Source organism: Panthera tigris, chromosome B3, assembly GCF_018350195.1.
Source record: "Panthera tigris isolate Pti1 chromosome B3, P.tigris_Pti1_mat1.1, whole genome shotgun sequence".
In the NCBI taxonomy this organism is placed as follows: Eukaryota; Metazoa; Chordata; class Mammalia; order Carnivora; family Felidae; genus Panthera; species Panthera tigris.
The window spans coordinates 145842388-145870169 of NC_056665.1; the positions used below are offsets into that span (position 1 = coordinate 145842388).

General features: G+C 67.8%; 2 protein-coding genes and 1 long non-coding RNA gene across 6 annotated transcripts in view; 2 read left to right on the forward strand and 1 right to left on the reverse strand.

Annotated features, from left to right (window-relative positions):
- The window catches only part of MTA1 (metastasis associated 1), a 35108-nt gene extending 16200 nt beyond the window's left edge, over positions 1–18908 (forward strand). Inside the window, exons 3-22 of one of the 4 annotated variants that reach the window (XM_042990749.1) lie at positions 1353–1446; positions 5106–5156; positions 5259–5385; positions 5453–5516; positions 6823–6940; positions 9538–9640; positions 10421–10520; positions 10832–11020; positions 12090–12164; positions 12253–12311; positions 12634–12749; positions 12976–13127; positions 13220–13409; positions 13553–13642; positions 14631–14783; positions 14910–14945; positions 16649–16660; positions 17546–17577; positions 17931–18082; positions 18264–18908. In XM_042990749.1, coding sequence (XP_042846683.1) covers positions 1353–1446; positions 5106–5156; positions 5259–5385; positions 5453–5516; positions 6823–6940; positions 9538–9640; positions 10421–10520; positions 10832–11020; positions 12090–12164; positions 12253–12311; positions 12634–12749; positions 12976–13127; positions 13220–13409; positions 13553–13642; positions 14631–14783; positions 14910–14945; positions 16649–16660; positions 17546–17577; positions 17931–18082; positions 18264–18414 — 2064 coding nt within the window. In that variant the 3' untranslated portion in view covers positions 18415–18908. Of the gene's footprint in view, positions 1–1352; positions 1447–5105; positions 5157–5258; positions 5386–5452; positions 5517–6822; positions 6941–9537; positions 9641–10420; positions 10521–10831; positions 11021–12089; positions 12165–12252; positions 12312–12633; positions 12750–12975; positions 13128–13219; positions 13410–13552; positions 13643–14630; positions 14784–14909; positions 14946–16648; positions 16661–17545; positions 17578–17930; positions 18083–18263 lie in introns of those variants that run through there. The other 3 variants (XM_042990750.1, XM_042990751.1, XM_042990752.1) reach the window with 3 other exon arrangements.
- LOC122239730 lies at positions 18767–20045 on the reverse strand. Its single transcript, XR_006219142.1, has 3 exons — positions 19847–20045; positions 19007–19091; positions 18767–18842 (listed from the first exon to the last, which is right to left on the reverse strand). It is a non-coding gene; the product is annotated as an uncharacterized LOC122239730 (long non-coding RNA).
- A 2212-nt stretch (positions 20046–22257) lies between these two features.
- On the forward strand, positions 22258–27477 carry CRIP2 (cysteine rich protein 2). The gene is made up of 8 exons (XM_042990753.1): positions 22258–22380; positions 25137–25231; positions 25323–25380; positions 25735–25875; positions 25955–26023; positions 26104–26198; positions 26808–26865; positions 26945–27477. Exons 1-8 carry the CDS (start codon positions 22338–22340, stop codon positions 27010–27012), a joined length of 627 nt encoding a protein of 208 aa, XP_042846687.1. The 5' UTR covers positions 22258–22337; the 3' UTR covers positions 27013–27477.
- Positions 27478–27782: the final 305 nt, after the last annotated feature.

A 27782-nucleotide genomic window follows, 5' to 3' on the forward strand; every position in this document is an offset into this window, starting at 1 on the left:
GGAAGGTGGTCGGTTCTTCTAGGCGGAGGGTGGTCTGCTAGCCTCGGGGAGTGCCCGGGGCTCAGTGTGTGACACATCGCCAGACTTCCTAAGAGGCTGTTGGCTCCGTGGAATGAGCCGGACGGTCCACACTCGACCTAGAGACGACTTCGTTTAAGGATGTAAACGCTAGAACGCTGCACCCTGGGAAGGTGGGAGTGGTGGTCATGAGCCTGGTGTCACTGAAGGTTCTGGAAGCTCCCGTTAGTTGAGGAAGGGTCTGTTCCTAACCCTGACCCAGGAGACTCCCTCAGCGTCTTGCTCTCTTCTCGTGTTGGTCAAAGTCTTTGAAAGCCCTTGAAGGCGTCTCTGAGCCCTGGGATGGCGGCATTGGCTGCTCCCAGCCCCTTGGGGGCTGCTCCCTGGCACCGGGGTCAGTGGTCAGCTGGCCTTGGTCACACCCAGAGGGGTGCTGGAAAGGCAGGGTGTTCCAGGAGCCGAGGCACAGCCGCCTTTGGCCGAATGTCCACCAGTTGCTGGCCCTGAGCGAGCAAGGCCTGGGGGAGGGACACGGAGACCAGCAGAAGTGAGCCCCAGCTGGTGGGCTGGGGTCCACCTGTGTCCTGGAGACAGCACAGTGGGGAGAGAGGGAAGACAGACTTGGAGGGAAGGGGCACAGGGAGGGGATTGGCAGGGGAGACAGGTCTGGAGGGGAGGGGCACAGGGAGGGGGATGGGGGGGGAGACAGACCTGGAGGGGAGGGGCACAGGGAGGGGTTGGGGGGGGAGACAGACCTGGAGGGGAGGGGTACAGGGAGGGGATTGGCAGGGGAGACAGGTCTGGAGGGGAGGGGCACAGGAAGGGGGATGGGGGGGGAGACAGACCTGGAGGGGAGGGGTACAGGGAGGGGGGTGGGGGGAGACAGATCTGGAGGGGAGGGGCACAGGGAGGGGTTGGGGGGGGGAGACAGACCTGGAGGGGAGGGGCACAGGGAGGGGATTGGCAGGGGAGACAGGTCTGGAGGGGAGGGGCACAGGGAGGGGGATGGGGGGGGGGGGACAGACCTGGAGGGGAGGGGTACAGGGAGGGGGGTGGGGGGAGACAGACCTGGAGGGGAGGGGCACAGGGAGGGGGGTGGGGGGGAGACAGACCTGGAGGGGAGGGGCACAGGCTGGGCTTAGGTCTGTGCATCCCATCCCCGGCCGGCTGGAGGTGTCACTGCCCCGTATCTTCCCGAGCATGGCCCCTCCTGTGATGGGTCTGTTCCTGGTCACACTCAGGGTCCCATGTGAGAGTCGGCCCTGCTGGGGGCTGTCAGTTGGTGGGGGGTGGGGGGAGGGGGGTAGTCCTCAGACCCTGCCTTGCTGTTCCAGACCGCCAACGGGAACGTGGAGGCCAAGGTGGTGTGCTTCTACCGGAGGCGGGACATCTCCAGCACCCTCATCGCCCTGGCCGACAAGCACGCCAGTGAGTCTGGGCCTTTCCTGCAGGGCGCGGGGGCCCACCTTCCCCGCCCCCTCCCCCTGGGCCCAGCCCCCACCTTCCCCTCCTGCTTCCCCCTGGGCTGGCCCCCACCTCCCCCGCCCCTCCCTGGGTCGGCTCGTGGGGTCCTGGGCTGGTGAGGCCACCTGTCCTGTAGCTGTAACCTGGGCTCTGGGCGCATGGGTCTCTGTGCTCGTCCCCCGGGGTCCCCTTCTCTGAAAGGTGGGCCTGCTGTGTGCTTGCTGCAGGACTTTTCCTGATATGATCGAGCCGTCCTGGGATGTTTCAGGGAGGCCAGGTGGGAGGGGGCTGCAGGGGGCGGGGGCGAGGACTCTGCTGGTCCCGCTACACCTCACTCCTTTCCACTTGGCCAGGAGGTTTACACTGGTGTCTGGAAAGTGCTTTTAGAACCAGAGTCTCTCTATTTGTAGTTCAAGCCTGAGTCTTGGAGTCACTGATGTTGGGGGCGGCTCCCAGCAGCCTGGCAGGAGCCCTGAGGTCTCCCTCCCCATCGGTGGCCAAGGCTCCTGATTGAAAACAGGCATCCACTGGGGCCCGGCCTGCATCTGCTCCCACGTACGTGGGGGTGCGGCTGCCCGTGTGCACCTCCAGCCCCGGGTCCTGCACGGCCCCTCCCACCAGGCAGCAAGGGGAGGGGTCCCAGACTCTCCCTCCTGGGATGGGGGGGCACACCAGTGGTTGTGACTGTGACTGACCCTGGCTCCCAGGTGCTTGCCTACAGGGCCATCCAGCCAGGGGACAGGAACCGTTCTTAGGGAGTTTACCGGGTATCGTTCCTGCATGGGTGAAGGCCTCCCCTGTGCTCCCCCCCCCCCCCACCCCCGCCGCCGATCAACCCTGGCTCCTCTGGGTGGAGGTCCAGACTCGGGGGAGTCACGACTTCCTGGTCAGGCTCCAGGTCAGGGCAGCAGTCAGGCCAGGGACCCCCTCTGCCTGTGTCCCCAGCACGGTGCTGTGAGAGGCAGGACGCCCAGGCCAGGTCGGGCTCCTCCGTGGGTCCTGGAGGGGTCAGAGGGTGCTCCAGGACTGGGTCTCCCAAGGCTTCAGGGGCGAGGAGAGAAGCAGTGAGGTCTGGCATGGGGGGCCGCACCCTTGCCAGGATCAGTGCAGCCTGTTCTGTGCTGGCCTCGCCTCGCCTGGCCTCCCAGGAGATGTCCACCGAGGGGACGTCTGTGGTCACGGGGAGGCCACGGGTCCAGGCTTCGGTGCATGTCCTATAACCGGTGGCCTTCTTGTGACACAGGTGGCTCTGTGTCTAATTGTGGACGATGAAGCGCCCCCGGGAAGCATACATTCTCGATCTTCAGCCCCAAAGCCTGCACCCACCACCCCTGCCCTCCTGGCCGTGGGTGTCGGGGCAGAGAGCCGGGGGTCTCGGGCCCACAGTCCGGAGGACGGGTCTGTTAGGTTGCTGGCCCTACAGACATCAGCAAGGGTGGTCTCTGTTCCATGCCACAGGGTGGGAGGGACTTTGAGGGGTGGGCTGGCCAGACCCCGGTGTCTGTGGCCCAGGTTGGGTGGAGTTACTGTTGACTTGCGGTGTTGATGCTCGAGGATCTCTTCCCCCGTGTCCGCTGCCTCGCCCAGAGCGACCGCAGTCCTCACCCCCTCAGTACGTGGTGGCACACCGTGGCCTCAGGGCCGGGCTCTCCTGCTGCCAGGCCCCCCAGAGGTCAGCTGGTGGCCAAGAGGGCTCTAGGAAGCACCTGGGGGGCGCTGTTGCCAGGACGACCATGTTGGAGCTGCTGGGAGGGCAGTGGCCTCCGCGGCTCCCCAGAGCGCTGTCCCGGGGTGCATGTCATGTGTGACGGGGCCCAGTGAGGCCGGTGGCATGGCCTTGTCAGGGCAGGGCCCTGCTGGTACTTTCTGGGAAGCCCCGTGCTTTGTGCTGGCCGCTCTGTCTTGCAGTGGTGTTCCCGGGAACCGTGTTGCATGGGGCTGTCTCTGCTCGTGCGTCCCTCCGTGAGCTCGCTGTGGCCAGGGTGAGGCTGATCCACCCTTCTGCCCAGGCCCCAGCCCAGCATCGAGGGGAGGGTGTGAGGATACTCTGGGGTTTCCCGGGGACCCTTCTGGTGAAAGGGAGACACCCAGGGGGCCCGCTGCTTGGTCAGGCAGGCCCCTGGCCCACATGGCCAGTCAGCTGCTAGGGTCTCTTCTGGGTCTGGGTGCCTGAGACAGAAGCCCTGCCCACCACTGCCAGGGCGTCCAGCCCCCAGCATGGGCCAGGTGTCCCAGGCCACGTGGGCATCCCCGCAGCAGTGAAGCCCTTCCTGAGGTCTCCCAGCCACCTTTTGTTCAGCCCTTGCCCCTTGTGGGAAACCACAACGACCTCCTCAGCCCATAGCGGACGTGGCCGCGGCCCCCTGCCCTGAGACTTGCGCGTGCACACGCGCTCACACACACGCACACGCCCGCACGCACAGGGCTGTCCTGAGACAGCAGCACCCTGTTGCCCTGGGAGAACGGCAGGCACAGGTGATAGAGTAGGCTGCAGGGGCTCACGGGGTGTGTGTCAGCCCCAGGGGTGCGGTGGGAGTGCAGGGCCTGCCTGTGCCTGGGAGGGCCGGCCCCCGACGCGGCCCGGGACCAGGACGCACTGGATCCCAGAGCAGGGTTTTCTGCACCACAGGCTGCCTTCCCCCACCTTGACCCCCTGGGTTCCTCGAGACCAAGTGCCCCAGTGCCACCCACACCCAGGGGTCCACCAGGCACGAAGGAAGGCTTGGAGCACAGGGGCTGTGGGAAGCTCGCTCTCTCCCCGTCTCCTCAGGTGCTGATGTGGCCCTAGCCGTGGCCACTCCTGGGGCCCCTCCTTGCCACTGCTGATGGTGGCCATGATGGGTGGGGGTCTCCCAGCCACTGTGGGGAGGGTCCCAGGATGATGGTCTCTGGCCCTGTTCCTAGCCATGCTGCCTGGGCCCACGGTGCCATCACAGGACTGCCGTGAGCATAAGGTGGGCTGGTTGGCGGGTGTCTGGACAATGGCAATGTCCCCCGGCTGGGGGTGCATTGTGACTGTGGGTCTGCAGGAGTGGGCAGGGCAGGCAGGGGAAGACAAAGCCAGTGGTGGACACTCGGACTCTGGTGGCCCACACGCCTGGAGCAAACACAGGACCACCTCCCCTGGTGTCCCTAGCCCGGGGCCTCTGTCTGAGCCGGGCGGGGGCTGGGGGGGGGGGAGGGGGGGGCCGGGGACTCCCTGCAGTCACCACAGGGGGGCAGCAGAGGGCTGTGGCGGGTGGGGAGCGGGGGCGGAGGGAGGGCCCAGGATGGAGAATGGGGTTCCCAGATGTTGCCCAAGTGCAGCAGCCCCTGTGGGATGGCCAACCTCTGCGTGTCCCTGCCCTGGCCCCCTCGTCCCCCGCACCGCCCCAGACTTCCGCCGTGTCTCCAAGGTCCCCTGATCCCTGGTACTGTGTGCTTCCTGTGGGCACCAATGTGCCAGCTCCGGAGGGGTGGCTGAGGGCGCCTGGGTCAGCACTCTGGGAACAGCAGGTGCACTGCCGACCTGACCTGGGGCTGCCCCGGGCCATGGGCGGCCGGGTGGGCCAGCAGTGCTCTGTTGCTAACCTGCCGTCTGGGTACCGTCTGTCTGTCTGTCTGTCTGTCTGTCTGCCACGTAGCTCTGTCAGTCTGCTATAGAACCGGACCGGGGGCCGACAGCGGCGAGGAAGGTGAGAGCTGCCTGTGCGGGAGGGTCCTCACGAGCCGGCTGGGCGGGTGCCAGGCTGGGGGCCCTGGGGCGGCGAGCTCATGGGAAACCCTCGCCCCCTCAGGGGAGACGGAGGAGGAGGTGGAGAACCCCGAAACGGCAGACCTGCCTGAGAAGCTCAAGCACCAGCTGCGGCACCGCGAGCTGTTCCTCTCGCGGCAGCTGGAGTCACTACCGGCCACTCACATCAGGTACCCAGCGGCCCGGCGGGTGCCCGGGGTCCACCCTGCCCCTCTGACGCCTGCCCTTCTCTTGCAGAGGGAAATGCAGCGTCACCCTGCTCAACGAGACAGAGTCGCTCAAGTCCTACCTGGAGCGGGAGGTGAGGCTGGCCGCCCCGCCCCCTGCCAGCCCGCAGCCACCCCGCGGGGGCTCAGCCGGGGGTGTGGGCCCCTGCAGGCCACCCGCTCACACCGTCCCTGGGCCGAGCCGGAGCCAAGGCGACCAGGCCACGGAAGGGTTCCCGAGTCTGTAGTATCAGCATCGTCAGTGTTGCCAGGAGTTGGGGCCATGGGACCGCCTCCTGGTCCCACAGACACGCATGAGGACCTCATGTGCTTGTGGGATGGTCCCCACTGATGCCACCCCCAAGTTGTGACAGGTGAAAATGTTCCCAGACAACGGGTTTGTCCCTGGGGAGCTGCATGGCCTGGGCAGAGCCGGCACTGAGGACGTGGAGAAGGGGTCTGAAGGGGCTGGGACGCTATGAGAAGGACAGGTTGGGGCAGGTGGCCATGCAAGGAGATCCTGGGGCAGGTGAGGGGGCTGGCCCGAGGCGACCCGCTCGTTCTCAGCCCCGGTCCCTTCCCACCATGCAGAGCCCGGCTCGTTGGGGAGCTGAGGTCTGCGGTGGCTGGGGGACGGGGTGCAGACGTGAGGACGGTGGTGCGGCCGCTCTCAGGCTCCTCGCCGGGAGTCAGGGAAGCCACCGGGGGGGACAAGTCCCCAGGTCAATCCTGCCGAGCGGGCAGGGAGCCACCAGCCAGGGGACAAGCCCCAGGTCGGTCCTGCTGAGTGAGCCAGGAGCCGGTGGCGGGTGAGAGCCGTCCGGAGGGAGCCGTGGTGTCAGTCTCACAGGATGATCTGCTGTGGGCTGTGGCCCGCGTGTGTCCCCGGGGCGGGGGCCTGGCCCTTTGCTGGTGTCCCCTCGCCTGCTTGGGGAGCGCGTTGTCCTCAAAAGCGTGAGGACTGGCCGCTGAGCCGTGGCAGAAACGAGCCCTGTCTGCACACAGCCCCTCAGGAGTCAGGGAAGTAGAGCGGGCAGGGTGGCTACAGGGGGCCCAACAGAGTTGGGGGCCTAGGGCAGCAGAGGGTCACCGGAACACCGCAGGGCAAGCCCCGAGGGTGGGCCGGTCAGGCCTCTGAACTCGCTGGAAATGAGCAAAGCGGCTCGGTGCGGTTCCTGAGAAGCACGGCCCTAGGCACGGAGTCCAGAACCTTCTGTGGCCCCGTGGTGCATCCGTGGTGACGGCTGCACGTGAACTGGGCCGGACGCTCCCTGGCCACGGCCTGCCAGCCTGTGCGGCGTGGGGTTTTGTGTTCCTGCTTCCTCACGGCCCCGCGGCGGCGGGCTCCGGGTGAGACCTCTCTGGCGCCCTGCTGACGCGGTCTTGTGTGCTGTTTTTCAGGATTTCTTCTTCTATTCTCTAGTCTACGACCCCCAGCAGAAGACCCTGCTGGCAGATAAGGGAGAGATCCGCGTGGGGAACCGGTACCAGGCGGACATCACTGACCTGCTGAAGGAAGGTAGGGCTCTGGGCCGCCAGCAGGGCGTCCGCGCACCAGCTGCGTTTCCTTTGCGCGGCTCTTGGAGCTTTGTTTCCAAAAAACTTGGTTGGATGAATTGGCTCACCTTGCCTCTGCCGGTGGGCAGCGCCCTCCGGGACTCCGTGCGCCAAGCAGCGACCAGAGGGGCTGTGCGTCCTGTCTCGGCAGGAGGTCTGGCTAGCGGCTGAGGAGCAGCTGTGGGCGGCTAGGGTGCTGGTGGCCGGGGCTCACGGGCGTGGAACCCACGCAGCCCTGCGTACTCTGCGCCCCTTGGGTCTAATGGGCCGCCCGTGGCCGCCATCCACTGGGGAACCACCCCGTGGGCCTCCCCGGCCCCACCCCTCCTCGCAGGTACCCCTACCGGACTGACAGCTAACCCCAGGGCCCGTAGGCCGTGATGATCTCCTTGGGGGTCTTCCTCACTTGAGCTCCTCCTGTGGCGCCAGCCCGGCCTCGGTCCTGTGTCCCACCCCACCCCCCCCCCCACTCGAGGCGCGGTCTTGGGTCTCCCGGCCCTCAGTGAGCTCCTCGGGACCGGTGTGTGCTCTGTATGCAGCGAGCTGTGTGTTGGGCCAGTGGGTCTGGGGTCCTGGGGCCCCTTTCTCTCCTCCTTCCCTCTCTGCTGCTCTCTCAGGACCTCGCTCTGCAGACGTAACGGGCTATTTCTCTGAAGCCGATTTAGTTTTTTAAAAACGTCTGGTCTCGCCTGGCGTGTGTTCTTTTCTTTTATGCGCATACGCGCCCCACCCCCACGTACATGCCCACGTGACGTACGACATGCATGCACACGCGTGCTCACACGCATGTGCTCACAGACACGTGTGGACGCGTGCACACCCATCCGTGCATACACGCTCACACACGCGCGCTCGCACGCTGGCTCCCCCTTGGCTGGTGGTGCGTCCAGTCGGAGGTGAGGCGGCGTGCGGCCGGGGACCTACGCCAGGAAGCGCACGGGTGCCCTCCGCCCTATGTCCCGCCCTCTGGTCCTTGGCCGCTTCTGGGGGCTGCCCGGAGCCGCACGCTCCCCACCTCCCGCCCCCCCCCCCCCCCCGTACTGTTCCGCTGCTTGCCACGTGACGGTGTCCCCGTGGCAGCCCCTGTCTGCCAGCCTGACCGCGGCCGTTGCCGGGTCCCGCCTCCCCGGCCCAGCTGAGGGCGACGCGTCTGGGGGTAACTGGAGAAGGACCCCGAGCGGGCGGCTCGAATGTCAGCCAGCCTCAGTTTCCTGGGCCGTGACCCGGGTGCCGGGCAGGAGACGACCTCGGCCCCTGACCCGCAGGCCCGAGAAGGCCGTGAGGGCTGCGCCGGCGGTGCCGGGCCTGGGTTGAGCGGCACGGGGCCCCCGCCCCCCAGCTCCTGGGTGCTGCGGCAAGGCGGGCACAGAGCGAATGAAGGCACACGCTCTCCCCTAACACGTTTAAAGTCTGACGCGGGTGCGCCGTGGCACCCAGCAGGTGCCGGTTGCAGCTCGTGGCCCTCAAACCGTGGAGGCCAGGAAGCGTGGGACCCCAGATATCGGGGGGCGGGGTATCTCAAGGGGAGTCCCCCTAGGAAGGGCACTGCCTACAACGCCAGGAACATCCCAGCCGTGCTCCGCCTGTGTCTCACGGCAGCCCGCGGGCCCCAGCCACCTGTTCACCCAGGCTCCCCGGTGGGCGCCCTGGGCACCGACTTCGTGGGATGTGCCCGCGAGGGCTCCTGCGCGTGGTAGGGAGCCCATTGCCGCCACAGTCAAGGGGAGCGAGTGCGTCTCCTGCACGTGTGCAGCCTGAGGGCCTGAGCCGGTTGCGGACGTGGCCTCGGCCAGGGAGCCGGACGGGAATGGCTGTGAGGTGTTCACCCACAAGGGCTGGCCACGTTGGGACGCCAGCTGTTCCCGGGCGTCTCCCGCAGCTTCCGCTCTGTTCTCCGTGAGTGTACTTCCCGCGAAGCGGCTGTGCCTGAGGGGTTCAGGAGCTCTGCCCTCGCGTCTGCACAGGACGCGGCCCCCCAGAGACGCCCCGACCCTGGAGTCTGCAGTGTTGGGAGCGGCCAGGGGGGCAGGGGGTCACACAGATGGAGGATAAACTGAAATGCAGCCTTTTGGGTACTGTGAGGGGCCCTTGGGTGGCAGACGCCAGCACTGGACGAGGCCACGTCAGAGTCCCCCGACCTGGCCATTGAGTGGACCGTGTGGCCCCGTGGCGTCTCGGGATCAGGAGCTTGATTAGACCCAAAGCGAGCCTCCTCTGCCTTGTCCCCACGCCTGGTTGCTTCGGGCCACAGGCGCTCCCCCGGCCCCCAGGCGCCTCCTCAGCCTCCTCCAGAGCCGGGCTGGGATGCTCTGTGTTTGCAGAGGTGAAAACCCATTGTGTGCTGAGCAGACCCGGAAGTTTGGGCCGACAGCAGTGTGAACGTGTGCTGCAGCCTTGCACCCCGGGCTCAGTGAGCCCTCCCGAGTCCCAGCGGAGGCAAGGGTGTTGTGTGGCCCTGCAGCCGGGAGGCTGATCCCCCAGGACCCTTGGCTCCAAAAGGCTGCAAGCCACGGGCTCTTCTTAGGGTCCTGCTGGCAGCCTATCACGCGTTTCTCCTAGGTGAGGAGGATGGCCGAGACCAGTCCCGACTGGAGACCAAGGTGTGGGAGGCCCACAACCCCCTCATAGACAAGCAGATCGACCAGTTCCTGGTGGTGGCCCGGTGAGTGGGCCTCAGGGGCAGTCGGGGTTCTGCCTGGACCCCAGGCACAGGGGCTGAACGGCTCCCCTGCCCCTGCTGGCTGGGCCCTTTGTGGAGACACCCCCTTCCCCAGTTCCAGATAGGTCCGGGCAGCCTTTCTCGTCCCTGCTGCTCTTAGGAGCCGCCTGGGCTGCTGCGGGAGCCCTGAGGGTCCTGGGGGCAGCTCTGGCTTTGAGGGGCTGGCCCCGTGCACCTGCCTGCTTACCTCGGGGCCTTGCAGGCCAGGCACGGGCAGGGCTGGTCCCCAGGACTGAAGGACTGGATAGAGTTGCTAGGCTTGTGTCTGGATGGGCTGTGGGCTATTGTCCTGGAGACGGGGCGGGGGGAGGTAGCTGAGAAGGGAGGACGTGGCCCTTAAGACCCGGGCCTTAGAGCCACAAGGGAGGCAGTGCTCCAAGAAGCAGCCTTTGCTCCAGCAGACCCCCTGGGGGAGCCCTGGGGCTGGGCCAGCGGGAGGGGAGGCCCTGTGAGGACACAGGTGCCCCCTGGGCACACAGCGCCCGGAAGGCTCCCATGCATCTCCTCTGGACCCTGCGCCTTCACTGTGGAGGGAGGGCCCTGCAGTGAGCTGGGGAGGTGGAACCCCAGGCGGTGGTGGCCGGCGGCAGGCTCTGTCCCTGGTACCTGGGGCCTCCTAGCCAGCCGTGTCCCCTTATCTTGGTGTGCTCCGGGTTTGGCCAGGGTGCCCTCTGTACGTCGGGCTCCGTGGTCAGTGTCTCCCTGCCCCCCCCCCCCCCCCAGCTCTGTGGGCACCTTCGCAAGGGCTCTGGACTGCAGTAGCTCCGTCCGACAGCCCAGCCTGCACATGAGCGCCGCGGCCGCCTCCCGGGACATCACCTTGGTGAGGGGGCCGCATGCCGGGGCGTCTGCACGGGACCCCGTCTGGTTGTTGCCGGGGCCAGCTGTGTCTGGGCTCCCGGCCGGTGGCCCCATGAGGCTGGGGTAGTCCATCCATCCCGTGCCCTCCCGGAGAGCCCACCGGGCTAGGCGTGGGAGCGAGCCCCCCTCCGTCTCTCCTGTGCCCCCGCTGCCTCCTGCGACCGTCCTCATCTCTTCCCGGGTGGGTGGGCTGGCCGGCCCTGCCTGGGGCGTCTGCGGGTCCTCGCGGCAGCTGGGACATGACCCGGGTGACCTCCGCGTGTCCTGCTACAGTTCCATGCCATGGACACGCTGCACAAGAGCGTGTACGACGTTGCCAAGGCCATCTCGGCGCTGGTGCCACAGGGCGGGCCCGTGCTCTGCAGGGACGAGATGGAAGAATGGTCCGCCTCGGAGGCCAGCCTTTTCGAGGAGGCCCTGGAGAAGTACGGGAAGGACTTCACGGACATTCAGCAAGACTTCGTGAGTGCCACATGGTGGGCTCGGGGCCCCACTCCCCAGGGCCACCGTGTGTCGGCCCCACCGTGTGTTTGCGGCTCCCGGAAGGCGGGGCCAAGAGCTGCACCTGCTGCCAGGTGCAAGGTCAGCGGCGCTGGGCATCACGCTGGGCGTCACCCCGGGCTCCCGGCACTGACCTCTGTGCTTGTGTGAGTTGATGGCTGCTGTTAAGCAGCTGAGCTTGTCTTTAGGCGGCTTTGTATTGTGTCCCTGGAGGGTGTCCCTCCTGGGAATGACTGTCCGAGCAGGGCCCGTGCCCTCGGGGACCCCTCCCAGCCCTTATGACCTGTGCAAACACACACTCGTCTAAAAGGAGATCAGCCTCCACCCCAGCGAACCCAGTGGGTCGCCGGCAGGACCTCCAGGTGGGGCTGGGACACACAGGCAGGCCAGTATCTGATGTAGCGTCACAGGTGGGCTGGCTTCTGGGAAGCCTCCGGAGGGCAGACGGGAGCCGCCAAAGGTGGAGGGGCCCAGCGGAAGGGAGAGCCGCTGTCCTGACGCGCCCAGAGTCTGACAGGAGTGACTCAGAGTCCCAGATACAGGGAGCAAGGCCCTCTCAGGAAATAGCAGCCGCTCGAAGACGGGGCCGCAGATGACGCCCAGCCAGGCTCACGTGGCGGCCACAGGACGGGGGCCCCAACTTAGAGACCACGCTGCCACCTCCGTGACAGGTGGAGTGGACGCAGCACAGACGGGTTTCGTAGCTAAATCCCTGCCACGGACGCGCTTCCTCTGCGTTCAGAGGACGCTGTTTCCGTAGGCAGAGCAGGAAGGGCTGGCCCGACCGGAGCCCCTGGGGTTCAAAGCTGGTGCCGGAAGCAGCGGTGTGAACAGAACTCGGGAGTTGTGTTGCTGACGCTTCGGGAACTTGGAGTCCTTGGGAGGGGCGCCGCTAGGCCGCGTGTGCAGGGGAAAGGGACTCGGGGGCAGGGGGCGGGGGGCGGGGGGGTGGGGGGGTGGGGGGTAGGGAGGGGCCCTGGCCGGGGAGGGAGGGGCCCTCTGCGGCCTCACGCCCCGCCCTCTCGTGCAGCTGCCATGGAAGTCGCTCACCAGCATCATCGAGTACTACTACATGTGGAAGACCACCGACAGATACGTGCAGCAGGTGGGTGCCCGTGGGGACGCGGGGGACACGGGGCCGGTGGGCCGCCCTCCCCCGCCCGCATCCCCTCACACGTGGCTCCTGTTTCCAGAAACGCTTGAAAGCAGCGGAGGCGGAGAGCAAGTTAAAGCAAGTGTATATTCCCAACTAGTGAGTGAGCCCTCCACCTGTCCACCTGTCCACGTGTCCACGTGTCCTCACCACCCTTGGGGCTGCGGACCGGGCAGGCCCCTGTCATCCCTTCGGCCGCTGGGGCGGGTGTGGAGTGGCCCTCAGGAAGCACGGGCTCCAGGACTCGAGCCCACCCGGCCTGGGGCTCCACTCGGAGCTGAGCACAGCTCTGGTGGCCAAGAGACCGCCTGCCCTGGGCGTGGACGGGGGCCGCCAGTGCCTGACAGCCTCAGTTTCCGGGGAGCTGCACACAGGCGGCGTGGCACTCCCATGACGTCCTCCCTCTCTCCCTTACCCTAAGTAACAAGCCAAACCCGAACCAGATCAGCGTCAATAACGTCAAGGCAGGCGTGGTGAATGGGGCCGGGGCGCCAGGCCAGAGCCCTGGGGCCGGCCGAGCCTGCGAGAGCTGTTACAGTAAGTGCCCGCCGCCTGGCATCGGGGCCCACCCCCAGCGCTGGGCGCCCTGCACCGTCCTGGGGTCCTGGCCAGGGCGGGGGGCGGGGGTCACTCCCTGCCCGGGGAAGCCCTCGTCTTGGGTCGGTGGGGCGGCTCGGCGGGGGGCGGGCGACACTGTGGAATGCTCTCTGCCGTCACTGGTTCTGCTTAAGGACCCGTCTATTTCCAACTTTGTTGTTCGTAGCCGCCCAGTCTTACCAGTGGTATTCTTGGGGTCCCCCTAACATGCAGTGTCGCCTCTGCGCCTCTTGCTGGACATATTGGAAGAAATATGGTGGCTTGAAAATGCCAACCCGGTTAGATGGAGAGAGGCCAGGACCAAACCGCAGTAACATGGTAAGTGGGCGCCCCTCCCCGCCCCCACGCGTGGCCGTGCGCCCGGCCCGCGGTCATGGCGCTGTGTCGGGGCGGCGCGCCCCCTTCCGCAGAGCCCCCATGGCATCCCAGCGCGGAGCAGCGGGAGCCCCAAGTTCGCCATGAAGACGAGACAGGCCTTCTACCTGCACACCACCAAGCTCACACGCATCGCCCGGCGCCTGTGCCGAGAGATCCTGCGCCCGTGGCACGCGGCCCGACACCCCTACATGCCCATCAACAGCGCGGCCATCAAGGCTGAGTGTGAGTGGCGCCCTCCCCCTCCGTCCCGAGCCCTGTGCCCTGTGCCCTGTCCCCGCGGGAGGGGCGTGCCGGTGCTCTGGGGGTGCCCCATTGGGAGCTCTGGCCCCGGGCCCCTCTCACGTATGCCGGGCCCCCACACACAGGCACAGCCCGGCTGCCCGAAGCCTCCCAGAGCCCACTGGTGCTGAAGCAGGCCGTGCGGAAGCCTCTGGAAGCTGTGCTCCGGTACCTAGGTAAGCCTACCCCAGCCCTGCACGGCCAGCGAGGCCAGCCAGCGGCCGCCTGTGGGGAAGGGGGCATGCCTTCCCACAGCCCCCGACCGCTGCCCAGGCCCCTGAGCTACCTGTGTGTTGCTGCAGCCTGTAGGGGCCTGGGGGTCCTGGGTTTGGGTTGGACACACCCAGGACAGGCGCCCCCTGCAGACACCCACCGGGGTTCTCCACCGCCCGTCCCTGAGGGAAGGCCCACTGCGGGGTGAGCTGAACCGAAGCACCTGGCCAGCAGCTCCCAGCGCGGGCTCTGGTGGCCTGGGGACCCTCAACGCCTTGGCCAGGGCCCTTTGCCTCAGCTTTGCCCACCACTCTGCCAGCCGTAGGCGGCTTGTCCTGGGGGCTCAGCCAGCGAGCTTGGGCAGGAGGGAACAGAGCCAGCCCCCTCTCTGGGCTCGGGGCGGGGTCACGAGTCAGTCCCTCCCAGCACGGAGGTGTCTGACCTTCTGGGAAGGACATTCCAGAACCGTGAGCTAAGCGTGTTCCGTGTAGACACGAGTGCATTTGGCGTCATCGGATGTCTAGGGTCTGGGTCTTGGGGCTGGGCCTCAGCCCCCCTGAAAGCCACGAAGGGCTGGGAGGCCTTGGCAGGTATGAGCCTGAGCCTGCCGTGGCCAGCCCTCAGTGGGGCGTGTCCTTGGCTGGGCCAACCCCGGCTGTTAATTCAGCGTCTGGCCAGCGGCCAGCCCTCTGCCATCAGCTCCGGTGGCCTGGACCTGGACGCCTCTGATGGGCCTGCTTGTTTACGGGCCTGTGTCTGGAGCCTGCGAGCTGCTGGCAGTTACCCAGTGACCCGCGGGGCCCAGCCCTGCTTGCGGGACGCCCAGGGGTGCAGGATGGGCGGTGTCTCCCCGGTGGGCCCTGTGGTCGTCCTCCGCCGGGATGGGCCAGGGGTGCCGCCGTGTGCGTTCGCTGCCCGCAGACCGGGACCCTCCCGTGTTGCTCCCGACAGAGACCCACCCCCGCCCCCCCAAGCCCGACCCCGTGAAGAGCGTGTCCGGCGTGCTCAGCGGCCTGACCCCTGCCAAGTCGGCCCCCGTCATCAACAACGGCTCCCCCACCATCTTGGGCAAGAGGAGCTACGAGCAGCACAACGGGGTGGACGGTGAGTCCCCGGCGGGGCGGCCGGCGCGGCCTGCCGGCCCTGGGGTGCCCGGCCCCGCCCCCGCCGCACCCCTGCGTGCTGACCGTGTTCTCTCTCCCTCTCTCTCCCGTCGCCGGGCGCTGGCAGGCAACATGAAGAAGCGCCTCTTGATGCCCAGTAGGGGTAAGGCCCGGGGCGGCCGCGGCGCGGCTGCTGTGCTCTCGCGTGCATGGTGCACGGCGGGCGGCTCAGGGCACGCCCGCGGGGCAGTCCACGTGGGCTGGGCCGCACCCCGCTCCCCGTGCTCCCCCCGACTCGCCCAGACGCCGCCTCCCGCCCCGGGGCCTCTGGCTGGTGGGCCGTCCCCTCCCTCCCGGCCCGGTGCCCGGTCAGTGGACTGTCCTCTCGTGTGGCCCTGGCGCCCCCGCCGCCTGCCTGTACTGTCTGCCATCGCGCTGTGACCGCCCGCATGCCGTCAGCCTCAGCTCGCGTGGCTGCCCGTGCTGTGCCTACGACCCTCTTGTGCGCCCTGCCCGTTGGGGGTGGGGGGGGGGTGGGGGGCTTTGGGACCCTGGCCTCCCCAGTGGGGCAGATAGGACCGAGCTGTGGGCTGCACGTGGTCCGCACGGCACAGGGAGGTGCCCCCAAGGGAAGGGGTCCCAGAGCCGAGGCAGCGACACCCTCTCCCGAGTGGGGTGGGACACCCAGGGGAAGGGGACTGAGGTCGGCGGAGGGGGGGGTGCGGGGCGGGAGGGGCAGGTGATTTGAGACCCTGCCACCACAAGCACCCAGGTTGGCAGTGCCTGGGGGAGCAGGACTCTGGGTTGTCCGGGCCCGTCTGTGGTCGCTCCCCCAGTGACTCGGGGCCTTGCTTTGCTCCCTTAGCTGGGCAGGGGGCACCCACGGTCTCTTCGGCTGCTCCCAAAGAAGGTGCTAGGAGAGGGGTGGCCACGGTGGCAGGGAGGGGCCTCTGGGCCCTGGAGGGTTGGCCCTCAGCAGGATCCGTGTGGGAGGGAGGCAGAGGGGGGCCAGGAGGGGCGATCTTGGGAGGATTGGGGTCTCGGCGTGGGCGCTCCACACTGTGGGCCGGCAAGCGTGGTCATGCCCGGAGCCCTTGCACAGGCTCAGGACCGACGAGCTGCTTCTCGGGGTGCCGGCCACGGTGCTGGGCCAGGCATGGGGACCTGTGGGTGGCAGCAGGCGGCGCCCATCCAGCCCGGCCTTGTCCTTGCCTCTCGGCCGCGTCAGGAGCCCCGGCAGGCGCGTCCTGTGGGGTCAGCCGGTGGCTCTGGTGCCAGCTCCTGCCCTTGCACTCCCTGTGGCCCGCCCTGGGTCCCCGGTGCCCCTGCCGTCACTCCTGGCCTGCCCACCCTTCTCTCGGCGGCCGGCCCCCACCCCGTGCCCGTCTCCGCAGTGGGGGCTGGCCGGCTTGCTCTCTGCTAGATACCCCGTGAATGAGCTCATTCCACAGAAGTCAGCGGGCGTCTCTGGGGCTTCCTTTTTAAAAAGCACTTCACGAGCAGGGTGGATAAAGTTAATTACTTCTACCGGTTTATCCAAATCGGTGTGCTTCTGTGTCTCCCTCAGTCTTAGCGTGTGGTGGTGTGGTCGGGGGTGCCCCCTGCCCAGGAGGCCACAGGCTGGCCACCTGAGGCACCGCCGGGCAGCCTAGGCCCAGGGGCATTGCCAGACTGTCGGGCAGGCATGAGCTGAGCTCCGGGCCAGGGCCTGGACTCGGGTGCCCTTGGGGCCTTAACTCACTAACCCAGCCCACCAGGCGCACGCGCTCTGCACCCACCGCCCGCGGCCCCCGGCAGCGCCCACGCTCATTGTCTAACTAACGCTAACCGTGTGTTCTCTTTCCTCCGCACCCATCGCTCTGATAGGCACTTACCTGGGTAAGTAGTGCTGGGTCTCGGGCTGCAGGCCACGTGCCAGAGCCCCTCCCTCTGCCCTGCCTAGGGCTCCCCCAGCGAGGAGGGGGCTTGCAGGGGGGCGGGCCGGGCAGCCGCTCGGGAAATGGACCTTGGCCAAGAAGCGTATCTGGGAAGAGCTGGTTCTGGGGGGCCTCTGGCAGGACTCGCTCACGCACGGGCACGCTCACGTCCGTGTGCGTGCTCGCTGGCACAGGCGGAGCAGGGGAGACAGCGGCAGGCCTGGGCTCACCCGGCTTCTCTGCCCAGGTCTTCACCGGCACGCATTCGCAAGTCGGGAGCCTCGCGTGCCCGTGGCAGGGGTCTGGGAGACCGTGACCTAAGACGGTGACTTCTCCAAGTCACGGGCCGAGGCCTGCAGCCCCAGACCCTCAGCCCGTGGGGTGGAAGCGCCTGTGTCCTGGCCACTGCTAGAAGCTCCCATCTGCTCCTCCAGGGCAGCCAGCCCCAGGGTCGGCGAGGGATGCTTGGAGCCCCTGGGGAAGAAGCCCAGTGGGGCCCGAGGAGAGGCCGCCTTGGAGAGGGGGTCCCGGTGGCGCTGTGTTTATCGCTGTGCTAGGCGTTGCCTGGCTGCCGTGTAAACCAGGCTCCCACCGTCTTGGCCCCATCCAGGGCAGGCAGCCCGCGTGTCAGGGACTGTGCCGTCAGAACCGAGACTCCTGGCCTTCCGCCTAGAGCCCAAGCCAGCGCCGCCCTCACTGGCTGGGCCAGAGGTGGCCCTCAGAGCCCCCAAGAGCTGTGGGATCGTGTGGGGGCTGCTTGGGCTAGGCTGGGACCACGGGAGGACGTGGCCCCAGGTTTCCCGCCCTTTGGCTGAGGGGGCTCACGTTCTCTTCTCCCCGTTGTCAGGTCTGGCGAACCACGGGCAGACCAGGCACATGGTAAGAGCAAGGCCGGGCCCCAGCGGGACCCCTGCCCCTGCCCCCGCCCCCGTCCCCGCCCTGGCAGGACCCCCCGCCCCAGTGCACAAGCACGACGTGTGTCCGTGCACGGCTCCCTGGGCTGGTGGCCGGGAGGCCTGGGTGGCCCTGTCGGGCCCTGTGTCAGGAGCATCAGGGAGGCTCAGCGGGACCGGGAGGGGGCCGGCTCCAGGGTGCCCCTGGCCCTCAGTGGGTCCCCTGCCTGCCCAGAGGGCCAGGCCTACATGCCTCCTGCTGGGACTGCTGCCTTGGGGGTTTCACGGTGCAGCGTGGAGGCCCCCAGGGCGTCGTCCTCAGGCCTCCCCTTGCCACAGGGACCAAGCCGGAACCTCCTGCTCAATGGGAAGTCCTACCCCACCAAAGTGCGCCTGATCCGGGGGGGCTCGCTGCCCCCTGTCAAGCGGCGGAGGATGAACTGGATCGATGCTCCTGACGATGTGTTCTACATGGCCACCGAGGAAACCAGGTGGGGGCCTCCCCGAGGCTGGCAGCGTGGGGGGGTCCAGGGGACCTCCCTGAGGCTGGGAGGGGGCCGGGTTGCCTCCCCGAGGGTGACGGAGTGGAGCATCCAGGGGGGCCTCCCTGGAGGCTAGGGGGGCAGGGGGCCTCCGCTCCCTGGTCACCTGCTGGCGTCGCTGCGTTCACAGGAAGATCCGCAAGCTGCTATCGTCCTCGGAGACCAAGCGTGCCGCCCGTAGGCCCTACAAGCCCATCGCCCTGCGCCAGAGCCAGGCCCTGCCCCTGCGGCCGCCCCCACCGGCCCCCGTCAATGACGAGCCCATCGTCATCGAGGACTAGGTGTCCCGCTGCCCGGCGAGGCCACTCCGACCACAGCCCGCGCCCCCGCCCGCCCACCCACCCGCCCACCCCTGCCCGGTTTTGGTAGTGCTCCCCTCCCGCCCCCTCCCCTGCAGAGAAACTGCTCCTCCGGGCACCTCGGGGGCAAGTGCCCTTTCACTTACTCCCAGAAAGCCCGGGAGTCGTTTTTAGCTTTGTGTTTACTTTTTGGCCGGAGCGGAGCTGAGGAGCCGCCCGGGAGCCCGCACCACCCTGTGGGCCTCGCGTGCGGCCGCAAGTTTTGTTGTGTTCTGTTGAAGGTGCCATTTTAAATTTTATTTTTATTACTTTTTTTGTAGATGAACTTAAGCTCTGTAAACTTACATCTGGAATGTTAGGATCGGCATGGCCAGCGGCCGCCGAGCTGCCTGGTGGGGTTGGCCCCTGGTCTTTTCAAGTAATTTTCATATTAAAAAAAAACAAAGAAAAAAAAAGTTATAAAAAGAAAAAACCAACTGGCCCTTCCCGTGTCTTTTGTCTCCTGTCCCTCTCCTTGCCTTGAGCCTTGGGGCTGTCCTGTCCCCCCCAGCACCCCAGGGCAGAGCTCACTTACCAGGGTTGGGTCAAGGGTGGCCTGGCAGTGTGCCAGGCAGGTGGGCACCTCAAGGCCAGAGATACCGTCCATAGGCAGGAGGACCCTTGAGAAAAAGCCCCAGTGAGCAGCATGTGACCCTTGGCCTTCCTGGCCTCCAGGCTGGGCTGGGGTTTTGTCCTTCCCTCACCTCTACCCCCACACCTGTCTTCTGCAGGGCCTGGCCCAGTGACCCCCTGTTTCCCATGGAGGAGCTGAGACCCCCCCCCCCACCTCCCCCCCTGCCACAACCATGTCTGGCTGAGGCAGGGAGTGGCCTGGACCTGGCCTTGGACCCAGACTGGCAGGTGCCTGGCTCCCGTGGCCGAATGGCTCCCCTCCCAGCAGGGCAAGCCAGCACAGCTGGGTCAGGCCAGCCCACTGCCCTCTCCTGGCAGAGCCCTGCCCCAGCTGTCTGAGGATTTCTGCCCAGACCTGCAGGGTCAGCCCCCAGCAGGTGTGGAGTTTTCCAGAGTGAGAATTTGCTCAGATTTCAGCGCAAGTACGTTGTTTTCAGAAATTCTACCTCTGGCCATTCCTCGGCACCCACCTTTGCAGGCCGGCAAGACAGGTGCAAGCCGTCTAACCACTGAGGAGAGGGGTCTGGGGCGGGGTGGGGGACACCTCTCTGCCACCCCAGCTGGCCCGGAGAAGGGTGAGTTGGGCCCTCCCGGGGCGGGGCTCCCACCTCCTTCCTCCCGGAGCCCCGCCTCCTGCTCTCCCAGCCCTGCTGTGACAGGGTGCACATCTCAGCCAAGAATTCAAATAGAAACTGCTTGTGCTCCCCCGCGGGAGACAGATAAGGGAGTCCTGGCTGCCCACCTCGAGCCCGTGATGGGGCCCCGTAAGGTGACAGGCCGGGGTGTCGAAGAAGTGGCCCCACCCAGCCACTTCAATCCGCGGCCTGGCGCCCCTGCCCTGCCCGCTCCGAGACTGAGGTGTGGCATCTCTGGCGGGCGCCAAGCTGACAAAACTGAGCTTCCTGGGAGCCTCTTCCCAACCTGGGGGTCTGAGGAAGGGGCAGAGAGCTTCCTGAGGCCCCCTTCCCTCCTCCTCGGGGGGGGGGGGTGGCATTTCAGGCGAGCAGGAGTCGTCCCCATGGGGGCCCCGGCCTGCACACCTCCAAGCCCCCTGTCCTTCCCGGGCTTCCTGCCACCTACCACCGAGCCCAGCCCCGGGGTCCCCACAGCAGAGCCAAGATGTCCCCCGGGTGCTATTTGCCAACGTCGCCAGGACGCCGTGCCACTGTGGCCCCGGGGGAGGGACCTGCGCTCACGCCTGGCTGGCTAGCTGCTTTCCTGGACACCCTCTGTCCTCATCCATCCCACTGCCCGGTCCCTGCCCCCATCTGTAGCCTTCTGTGGTCTCAGAGGTGGACACTGCTGTTCAGTGTCCATCCATCCAGAATAACCCCGTCACATCAGGGAGCCTCCAGTCAGGCCCAGGACTGTAGTTGGGTGCGGGGCACCTGTCCCCCAACCTGGCCCCCCCCCCCTCCGTCCCTGGGGTGTCTGGCCAGTTCCAACATAGTTTCCTTTGCTATGCCTCCTCACTCTCCAGGCAGGGCTGGGCCCTGGGCCCCTCCCACACAGCCTCCTTACAGAAGACACCTGATACCTGATGCTGAGCCTCAGCAAGCAGGGGGCCGTGAATGCCTGACCTGTGGGGAGCCCCATCGCGGGCCACCCTATCAGGAGGAGGACCGAGGAGGCCTCCCCACCCCCCTTGCCTGCCTTGCCTGGCAAGAGGCCAGAGTCAGGGTGCAGACTGGAAGGGGGCTGGTCAGGCTGGTCAGTCAGGCTTGGGACCACATGTTTCTAGGCTGCTGTCCTCACAGTAACAGCAGTGGATAGAGTGTGAGTGCAGGGCATGGCGGCGGGGGGGGGGGGGGGGGGGGGGCGGGTGCAGGAGCTGGCCAAGGCAGGATTGCCATGAAAGTCCAGGTTCTGGAGGGCCTGGTTCTAAGGGCCATGGGACACTGGCTTGCTCACTCCTCTAGTGTGCAAATATGCCTGGCACCAGGGGCCCGGCGGGTGCATCCGGCAGAGGAAAGGGGGTGGGGGTGGGGAGGCAGACCTTGGTGTCCAGCACAGAACCTCCAAGATACACGGTGGGGGGCCCAGGGGCCTGGAGGGAGCTGCCCAGACTGGATGGGGTCATTTGGGCTTGGGGTTCTGTCCATTTGCCAGGCTGGAGGCCCAGGGAAGGGCTTATCGGGAGGTAGAGCCCCAAGGGAGGAGACCAGGGGGTCCTCCTGGGCCCCACGGGACGGGTAGGACCCGGACGGGTAGGACCGGGTTTTTCAGACTCCACGATGGGGGCAGGGAGGGTTGGGAGGGATCAGGCAGGCCCCTGTTGGGAGGGGGACCTTCAGGGGATCCCTAGCTCGCGGGGTTTGGGGCCAGGAGGCTGGAGGTCAGAGGCCCCTGGGCACGGAGCTAGTGGCCCCAGAGGAGGGATGCGGGAGGCATCCTGCAGCGGTGGTGGGGGCGCAGGCGGATGGCAGTGCCAGCCCGCTGGACACCTGCACGGAGAGCACGCCGGGGGGGGGGGGTCACCCCTCTTCTCTCCCATTTCTACTGCCCCTGGGTGGAGAGCATGGGGAGAGTGCCTCCCAAGCCGGCAGCACGCCCAGGTCCCCTGCTGCCCGGCGCCCTCCCCCTCTTTCGCTTCCAGCAGTTTCTCTCCCGCTGTTTTTGGAAGCGTCGGGCGCCCTGCCTTCCACCCACTGAGCTTCAGCACCGTCGACGGTGTCAGGCGGGGGCGGGCGGCGGGGCAGGACCAGGGCCCGGCCAGGTGGCCGCGCCCCGCGGGGGAGCCGGCTCCGATCCCGCCGCGCGGCCATCCCTATAGAAACCGAGCAACAAAGGGACTCGGGGCGGGGGGCGCGCGGCGGGGTGGGTGGGGTCCTCCGGGGGCGGGAGGGGGGGAGCACCCGGCGCCGAGGGCCGCCGTCCGTCTGCGTGTCCGGGGGCCGGCCTTCCGGGCCGAGGCCCTAAACAGCCAGGAATGCCCCCGAGCCGAGGGGGCTGCGGACCCCCGCCCGCCCCGCCCCTGCCCCGGCGTTGCCATGGACACGAGCGAGGCACCGGCGTCGGGGCGCCGCCGGGCGGGTCTGGCCGCCCTCGCGGCCCCGGCAGGTGCGCCCCCGCCCCCGCGGCGCCCCCCGCCGACCCGGGGAGCGGGCTCCCGAGGCCCCGCCCCGGCCGCGGAGCCAATGGGTGCGCGGGCAGCCGGCGGGCGGGGCGGGGCGGCGGCGCGGTGGCGGCGGCGCGGAGAGGGCGCGGGCTGAGGGCCGACGGGCGCACGGACCATGGCCTCCAAGTGTCCCAAGTGCGACAAGACGGTGTACTTCGGTGAGTGCTGGGCCGGACCAGCGCCCGCCGCACTTCGCGGTCAGCCCCGGGCTGCGCGCCCCGCCTCGGGCTGCGCGGCCCCGGGATGCGCGGCCCCGAGGCCGGCTAGGCGCGCTGCCCACGCGGGTGCGGCCGGAGGGTGGAGCTGGACGAGGTGGGGGCAGCCACGCCCGAACCCCGCAGCGGCCGGTGGGCCCCGCGGGAGTGCGTGAGCCTCCCAGGATGAGGCCGGGCTGTGGGGGGACGTTCGGGGTTCGCGGGCGCCGAGTGGGGCGGGGTCGGGGTCGGCGGGGCGCACGCTCTGGGAGCCCCCCGTGCGCTCCTGCCTTTCACGGCCCTTCCCGTGGACACGTGGCTGGCCCCCAGCAGTGACCACCCCCCAACCTCCACCTCGACCTCTGACCACAGCGGGCCCGGGTCAGATATGGGCTCTGTCTGGACTCGGTCCACGCGGGGGCGACCTCGGCCTCCCAACTCCTGCGTGTCCCAACGTGCTCCCTCCCTTGGCGCGAGTTCCCTCAGGACTTTGCTGCGGGTGAGGTGGGATGACAAACGGGTCCCCACAAGCATGAGAGGACACTGGAGCCCAGGTGGCCAAGTGCCCCTGCCTCCTCAAGGTCAGAAGAGCCCTAGACGGGAGGGTGTGGCGGGTCTCTGCCAGGATGGCCCCCCAGGGTATGCGGCAGCCCCTGGCGCTCACCCACTCTCTGGCGATCACACCCGCCTGTCTGGCTTACTCAGCCACTCTCTCTTCTCTTGGCTGATCCTGTCCCGACTTTGCCAGGGTGGCAAAGTCCCTGCCCCCGGATCCTTCCACTAACACCCTCCTGGAGCCACAGACAGGGGGCCCTTCCCTGGTCATTGTGGGGACAGTGGTCGGGGTCTGGAATGTGGACAGGCCAAGGTGAAGGAAGCCACTTGGCTTCCCTGCTGAGGGAGGTGGATGGTTGTTTGCTCTTCCCAGAGGGGAGGGACCGGATTTGGCCTGGAGTGCTTCTGGCCTGGCTGGGAGCCCAGGGGCTTCCGGCCGACTCCCCAGTAGCTGGCCCAGTCCTCCATCCCCATCCCAGAGGGGGGGCTCATCCCCGTAAGGCTCACGGTGGGGGACAGCCCTGGGGTCCTCCTGCCAGGCCCGCTGCCCACTACTTGGCCCCGACCAGGCCAGCTCAGGGCTCTCCAGGGCTGGGGCAGACAGTTCTGTGGACAGCCGCGGAAGCGTCTCTGCCTGCCTGCCTGGGCGGTCACTGGCTCCCAGCAGAAAACAAAGGCTGCTCAGACCCGCCTGGCTTCTGTCCTGGGCGGGAGGCGCTGGTGGAAGGAGGGGGGCCTTTGGCCTGGGATCCTGCCCATCCCCCAGTCAGGCACCCCACCCCACCCCTGCCCCAGCAGCCCACACCCTTGAGCAGAGTGAAACCTGGGCCAGGACACCCCAGAGTGGCCTCAGAATGCTTTGCCTTTGTGTCCTTAACAATGGTGCCGCCCGTGGGGAGCCCGGTCCCTTCCATGCCAAGAGACCCGATCAATTCTGTCTTCCCAACGGGGTTGGCAGTATGTGGCCATCTCCCCGCCCAGTGGGGTCTGGGGGTCATTCCCCTGCCCCCGCATAGCCGTATGCTAGTGCTGGCCCGTGCGGCGTGGCTTTGGCAGCCCTGAGTGCAGCTGCCACGGCCGCTGCTGGCCAGCGGGAGGACTGGGAGAGGGTGCCGGGCTGGCGTGGCACCCGACTGCCCCAGCATGGACACGGGAGGGGTGGCTGGCCAGCCTGTCCCAGCATCCTCGGGTAGAGTGGCCGTAGGGATCAAAGCCCCAGCTGCCTCCAGGAAGGGGTGGGTGTGGGTGGCGGTCCAGCAGGTCCTGCCAGGGCTATGGGGAGCCAGCACCCAGGGCCCCAAACCTGGGCCACCAGCAGCAGCACCCATGGACCTCTGGGTGTGGGGAGTGACCCGGCCGGGCCCTCTCTCTCCACTCTGCCAGGGCCCTGGGGGAGGCCTGGCCTGCACAGCAACCTCGCTGCGAGGGGGCCAAAAGATCCGCTGGTCCTGGGGCTCGGCCAGTGTGGCAGGGGCCCAGTCCGCCTGACCTCCGCCCCCGCCTCCCCCCCATGCTTCTGCTCAGACCCCTTCCCTTCCCTTCCCTTCGGAATTCCGGCTTGGCTCCAGCCTTTCTTCCTGCCCTCTCCTCCACCACCCTTTTCCTGCCGCGCTCTCCTGGGGAGGCCCCCCACACTTCCGGCCTTTAGGAGGTGGCCCAGTGGGCAGGGGGTGGGGTGGGGGTGACTGGGCCCTTAGCAGCTGGTCTCTGACCTTGAGTGTGGAAGCAGCAGCTGGAGGCAGTGCCTTATCATGGGGAAACCAAATATAGACAGGTAGGCATTCTGTCCCATGGGGTGCAGGGGGCACGGCACAGCCATGGAGGGTCCACAGCCGTGGAGGGTCCGGAGGCTGGGGCTGTCCCCTCCGCAGGGGGCTCTGCCCACCCCTTCAGGGCCCAATTGGGAGCGTTCAGGAGTCTGTGAGGGATGGAAAGGTGTATGAGTGTGAGGCCAGTGTTTGAGGGAGGGGCAGGTGCGTCGTTGAGAGGGTTCACAGGGGTGTGAGGGTGACCGAGAGAGACCCAGCAGGGGCTCTGAGGGGCAGAAGGTGGTTCCGGCGTGTGGTGGGGGCTTGGAGGTTCCTTGTGGGGCTGGAGGGAGGGCTGAGGAGTCTGCCCACGCCAGGTCCCTGGGCGCTGGCCCTGACCTCCTGTCCTGCCCCCAGCTGAGAAGGTGAGCTCTCTGGGCAAGGACTGGCACAAGTTCTGTCTCAAGTGTGAGCGCTGCAGCAAGACACTGACCCCCGGGGGCCACGCTGAGGTGAGCCCCCTTTCCCGGGGCAGGGCGGGGGTGGGCGGCAAGCCTGGGCCGTGGGCGGGTGCCAGCCCTCACGCCACACCCCTCTGCCTAGCATGACGGGAGGCCGTTCTGCCACAAGCCCTGCTATGCCACGCTGTTCGGACCCAAAGGTGAGCTTGGGTCCCCGCCCCCAGCCTGGGAACCGTTCTGGCCCCGGAAGGGGCGTCCGGTGTGCCTCCTGGACCCGGCACAGACTTGGGCCCGGAAGACACCAGCAGCCCCGGGGTCCCCTGGCCCCCTTCTCCCCTTGCCCATTCTGGACCCTCCCCCGACAGCCTCTTCCGTCCTGGTGATTCTAGCGTCCCCCACGCCCCTCCCAGAAGTCTGCCCCAGCCGGCTGGCACCCTCTGGGAGGGGGGGGGGGGTCCCGACCCCACAGAGTGGGCTGTGGAGAGAAGTGCAGTGGGGTGTGGGGGCTGGGGGTGGGCGAGGCCGCTCACCCTACAGTGTCTGCCACTCCGCAGGGGTGAATATCGGAGGGGCCGGCTCCTACATCTACGAGAAACCCTCCGCCGAGGGCCCCCAGGTCACCGGCCCCATCGAGGTGCCCGTGGTCCGGGCTGAGGAGCGCAAGGCCGGCGGCCCCCCCAGGGGGCCCAGCAAAGGTGGGCTGGGCTCCGTGTCCGGGTGGAGGGGTGTCCCAGCGGCCAGGCCGTGCCCTGCCCTGACTCCTCCTTCCCTCAGCCTCCAGTGTCACCACGTTCACGGGGGAGCCCAACGTGTGTCCTCGCTGCAACAAGAGGGTCTACTTTGGTGAGTGAGAGCGCTGGCAGCAGCCTCTGGGGGGTGCCGGAGGAGGGCCCCTCAGCATCACCGTCTGTCTCCCCTCCCAGCCGAGAAGGTGACCTCTCTGGGCAAGGACTGGCACCGCCCGTGCCTGCGCTGTGAGCGCTGTGGGAAGACGCTAACTCCAGGCGGGCACGCGGAGGTGAGGGGGCGAGCCTGCGGTGGTGGGGGGCGGGCCTGCGGAGGTGGGGGGGCGGGTTTGCGGAGGAGGGGGGCGGGCCTGCGGAGGAGAGGGGGCGGGTTTGCGGAGGGGGGGCGGGCCTGCGGAGAAGAGGGGGCGAGCCTGCGGTGGTGGGGGGCGGGCCTGCGGTGGTGGGGGCGGGCCTGCGGAGGTGGGGGGGCGGGTTTGCGGAGGAGGGGGGCCGGCCTGCGGAGGAGAGGGGGCGGGTTTGCGGAGGGGGGGCGGGCCTGCGGAGAAGAAGGGGCGAGCCTGCGGTGGTGGGGGGCGGGCCTGCGGAGGTGGGGGGGCGTGTTTGCGGAGGTGGGCGGCACATGGAGGTGACGCCCCCGGGGTGGCCTGGGGGTGGGGTTGGGGGTGAGCCAGCGGTGGGTGCTATCCCCCGGTGGCCAGAGTGGAGGCCTACGGGTGCACTGCCGTCCCCCCCATCCATCAGGTGAGTGGAACCTGGCATGGCTTTGGGGTCCTTGAAGGCTGTAAGGGAGGGCGGGGTGTGTGGACAACGAGGAAGCCAGGTGGGGGTGTGGGGAGAGGAGCGCAGAAATCTCAGCTCTGTCCCTGTTCTGCACCCAGCATGATGGCCAGCCCTACTGCCACAAGCCCTGCTACGGAATACTCTTTGGACCGAAAGGTGAGAGCCGCCAGGAGGGCTGGGACTCTGGTGCCCTCCTCCCCACTCCTCCCTACCGCCTTTGTGCCCTTTTCTGCAGGAGTGAATACCGGAGCCGTGGGCAGCTACATCTATGACAGAGACCCAGAGGGCAAAGCTCAGCCCTAGGGATGCAGCCCGTCCAAGGAGCCGGGGCCTTCTCCTCTGCCCGCCCTGCTCCAGAGCCTACTGCTTGGCCCTATGGGGGAGAGCGGCCAGCCGTCCGGCCCTCCCCCTGCACGTCCAGGGCCCGGGTGTTGTGCGGGAGGAGGCCCGCCTGCCTATCCCCGCTTCTCTCCCCTGCCCGTGGTCCCACACGGCCCCGCGTGTCTCCTGGCCCTCCGTGGGTCTGTCTGAGGTGGGCGTCCCGCTCTCCCCCTCCTACTGCCCCAGGCCTGCCTCACAGTGTTATTTCTGCTCCCCTCGCCGGTGACGCTGCCACGCTCTTCACGGCGTTCCCAGGGCGGACCCAGGGCGTCCCTGCCAGGAGCCCTCTGCCCATCGCCCCCACCGCCTTGCAGTGCTTGCCTGACACCCTCACGCGGCTCACATGTAACTGCTGAGATTGCCGTCAATAAAGGTTTGAGGATTGGGGGACCCTGCCGTGCCTCTGTTGGGGGATGGACGTACGTTGGGACTGTAACCCCTCGTCCCATCCACAGACGGTCCCCACACCCGCGGGCTGGCTTCTGGTGGGAGTGGGGTCCTAGTCCCAAGGCTGGTAGGGGCGGGTGGGGAGGCAGGCAGCTCCACTGTGGACCGTGGTGCCAGCACCGAGGTGGAAAAGGCGGCTGAGACAGGGACCAGAGCAGGCGGAGGTGGGAGCATGGGAAGCATCCTGGGTTTGGGGTCCTGGTCCCCAGAAATGTCAGCAGTGGGCACTAGAGCCAGGAGATGCC

Bases quoted from the DNA above. Each gene is read 5' to 3' on its own strand.
- CRIP2 (XM_042990753.1), top strand. From the start codon at position 22,338: ATGGCCTCCAAGTGTCCCAAGTGCGACAAGACGGTGTACTTCG. The intron at 25,232-25,322 runs GTGAGCCCCCTT...CCCTCTGCCTAG, and splicing joins CCCCCGGGGGCCACGCTGAG to CATGACGGGAGGCCGTTCTG. The intron at 25,381-25,734 runs GTGAGCTTGGGT...GCCACTCCGCAG, and splicing joins CACGCTGTTCGGACCCAAAG to GGGTGAATATCGGAGGGGCC.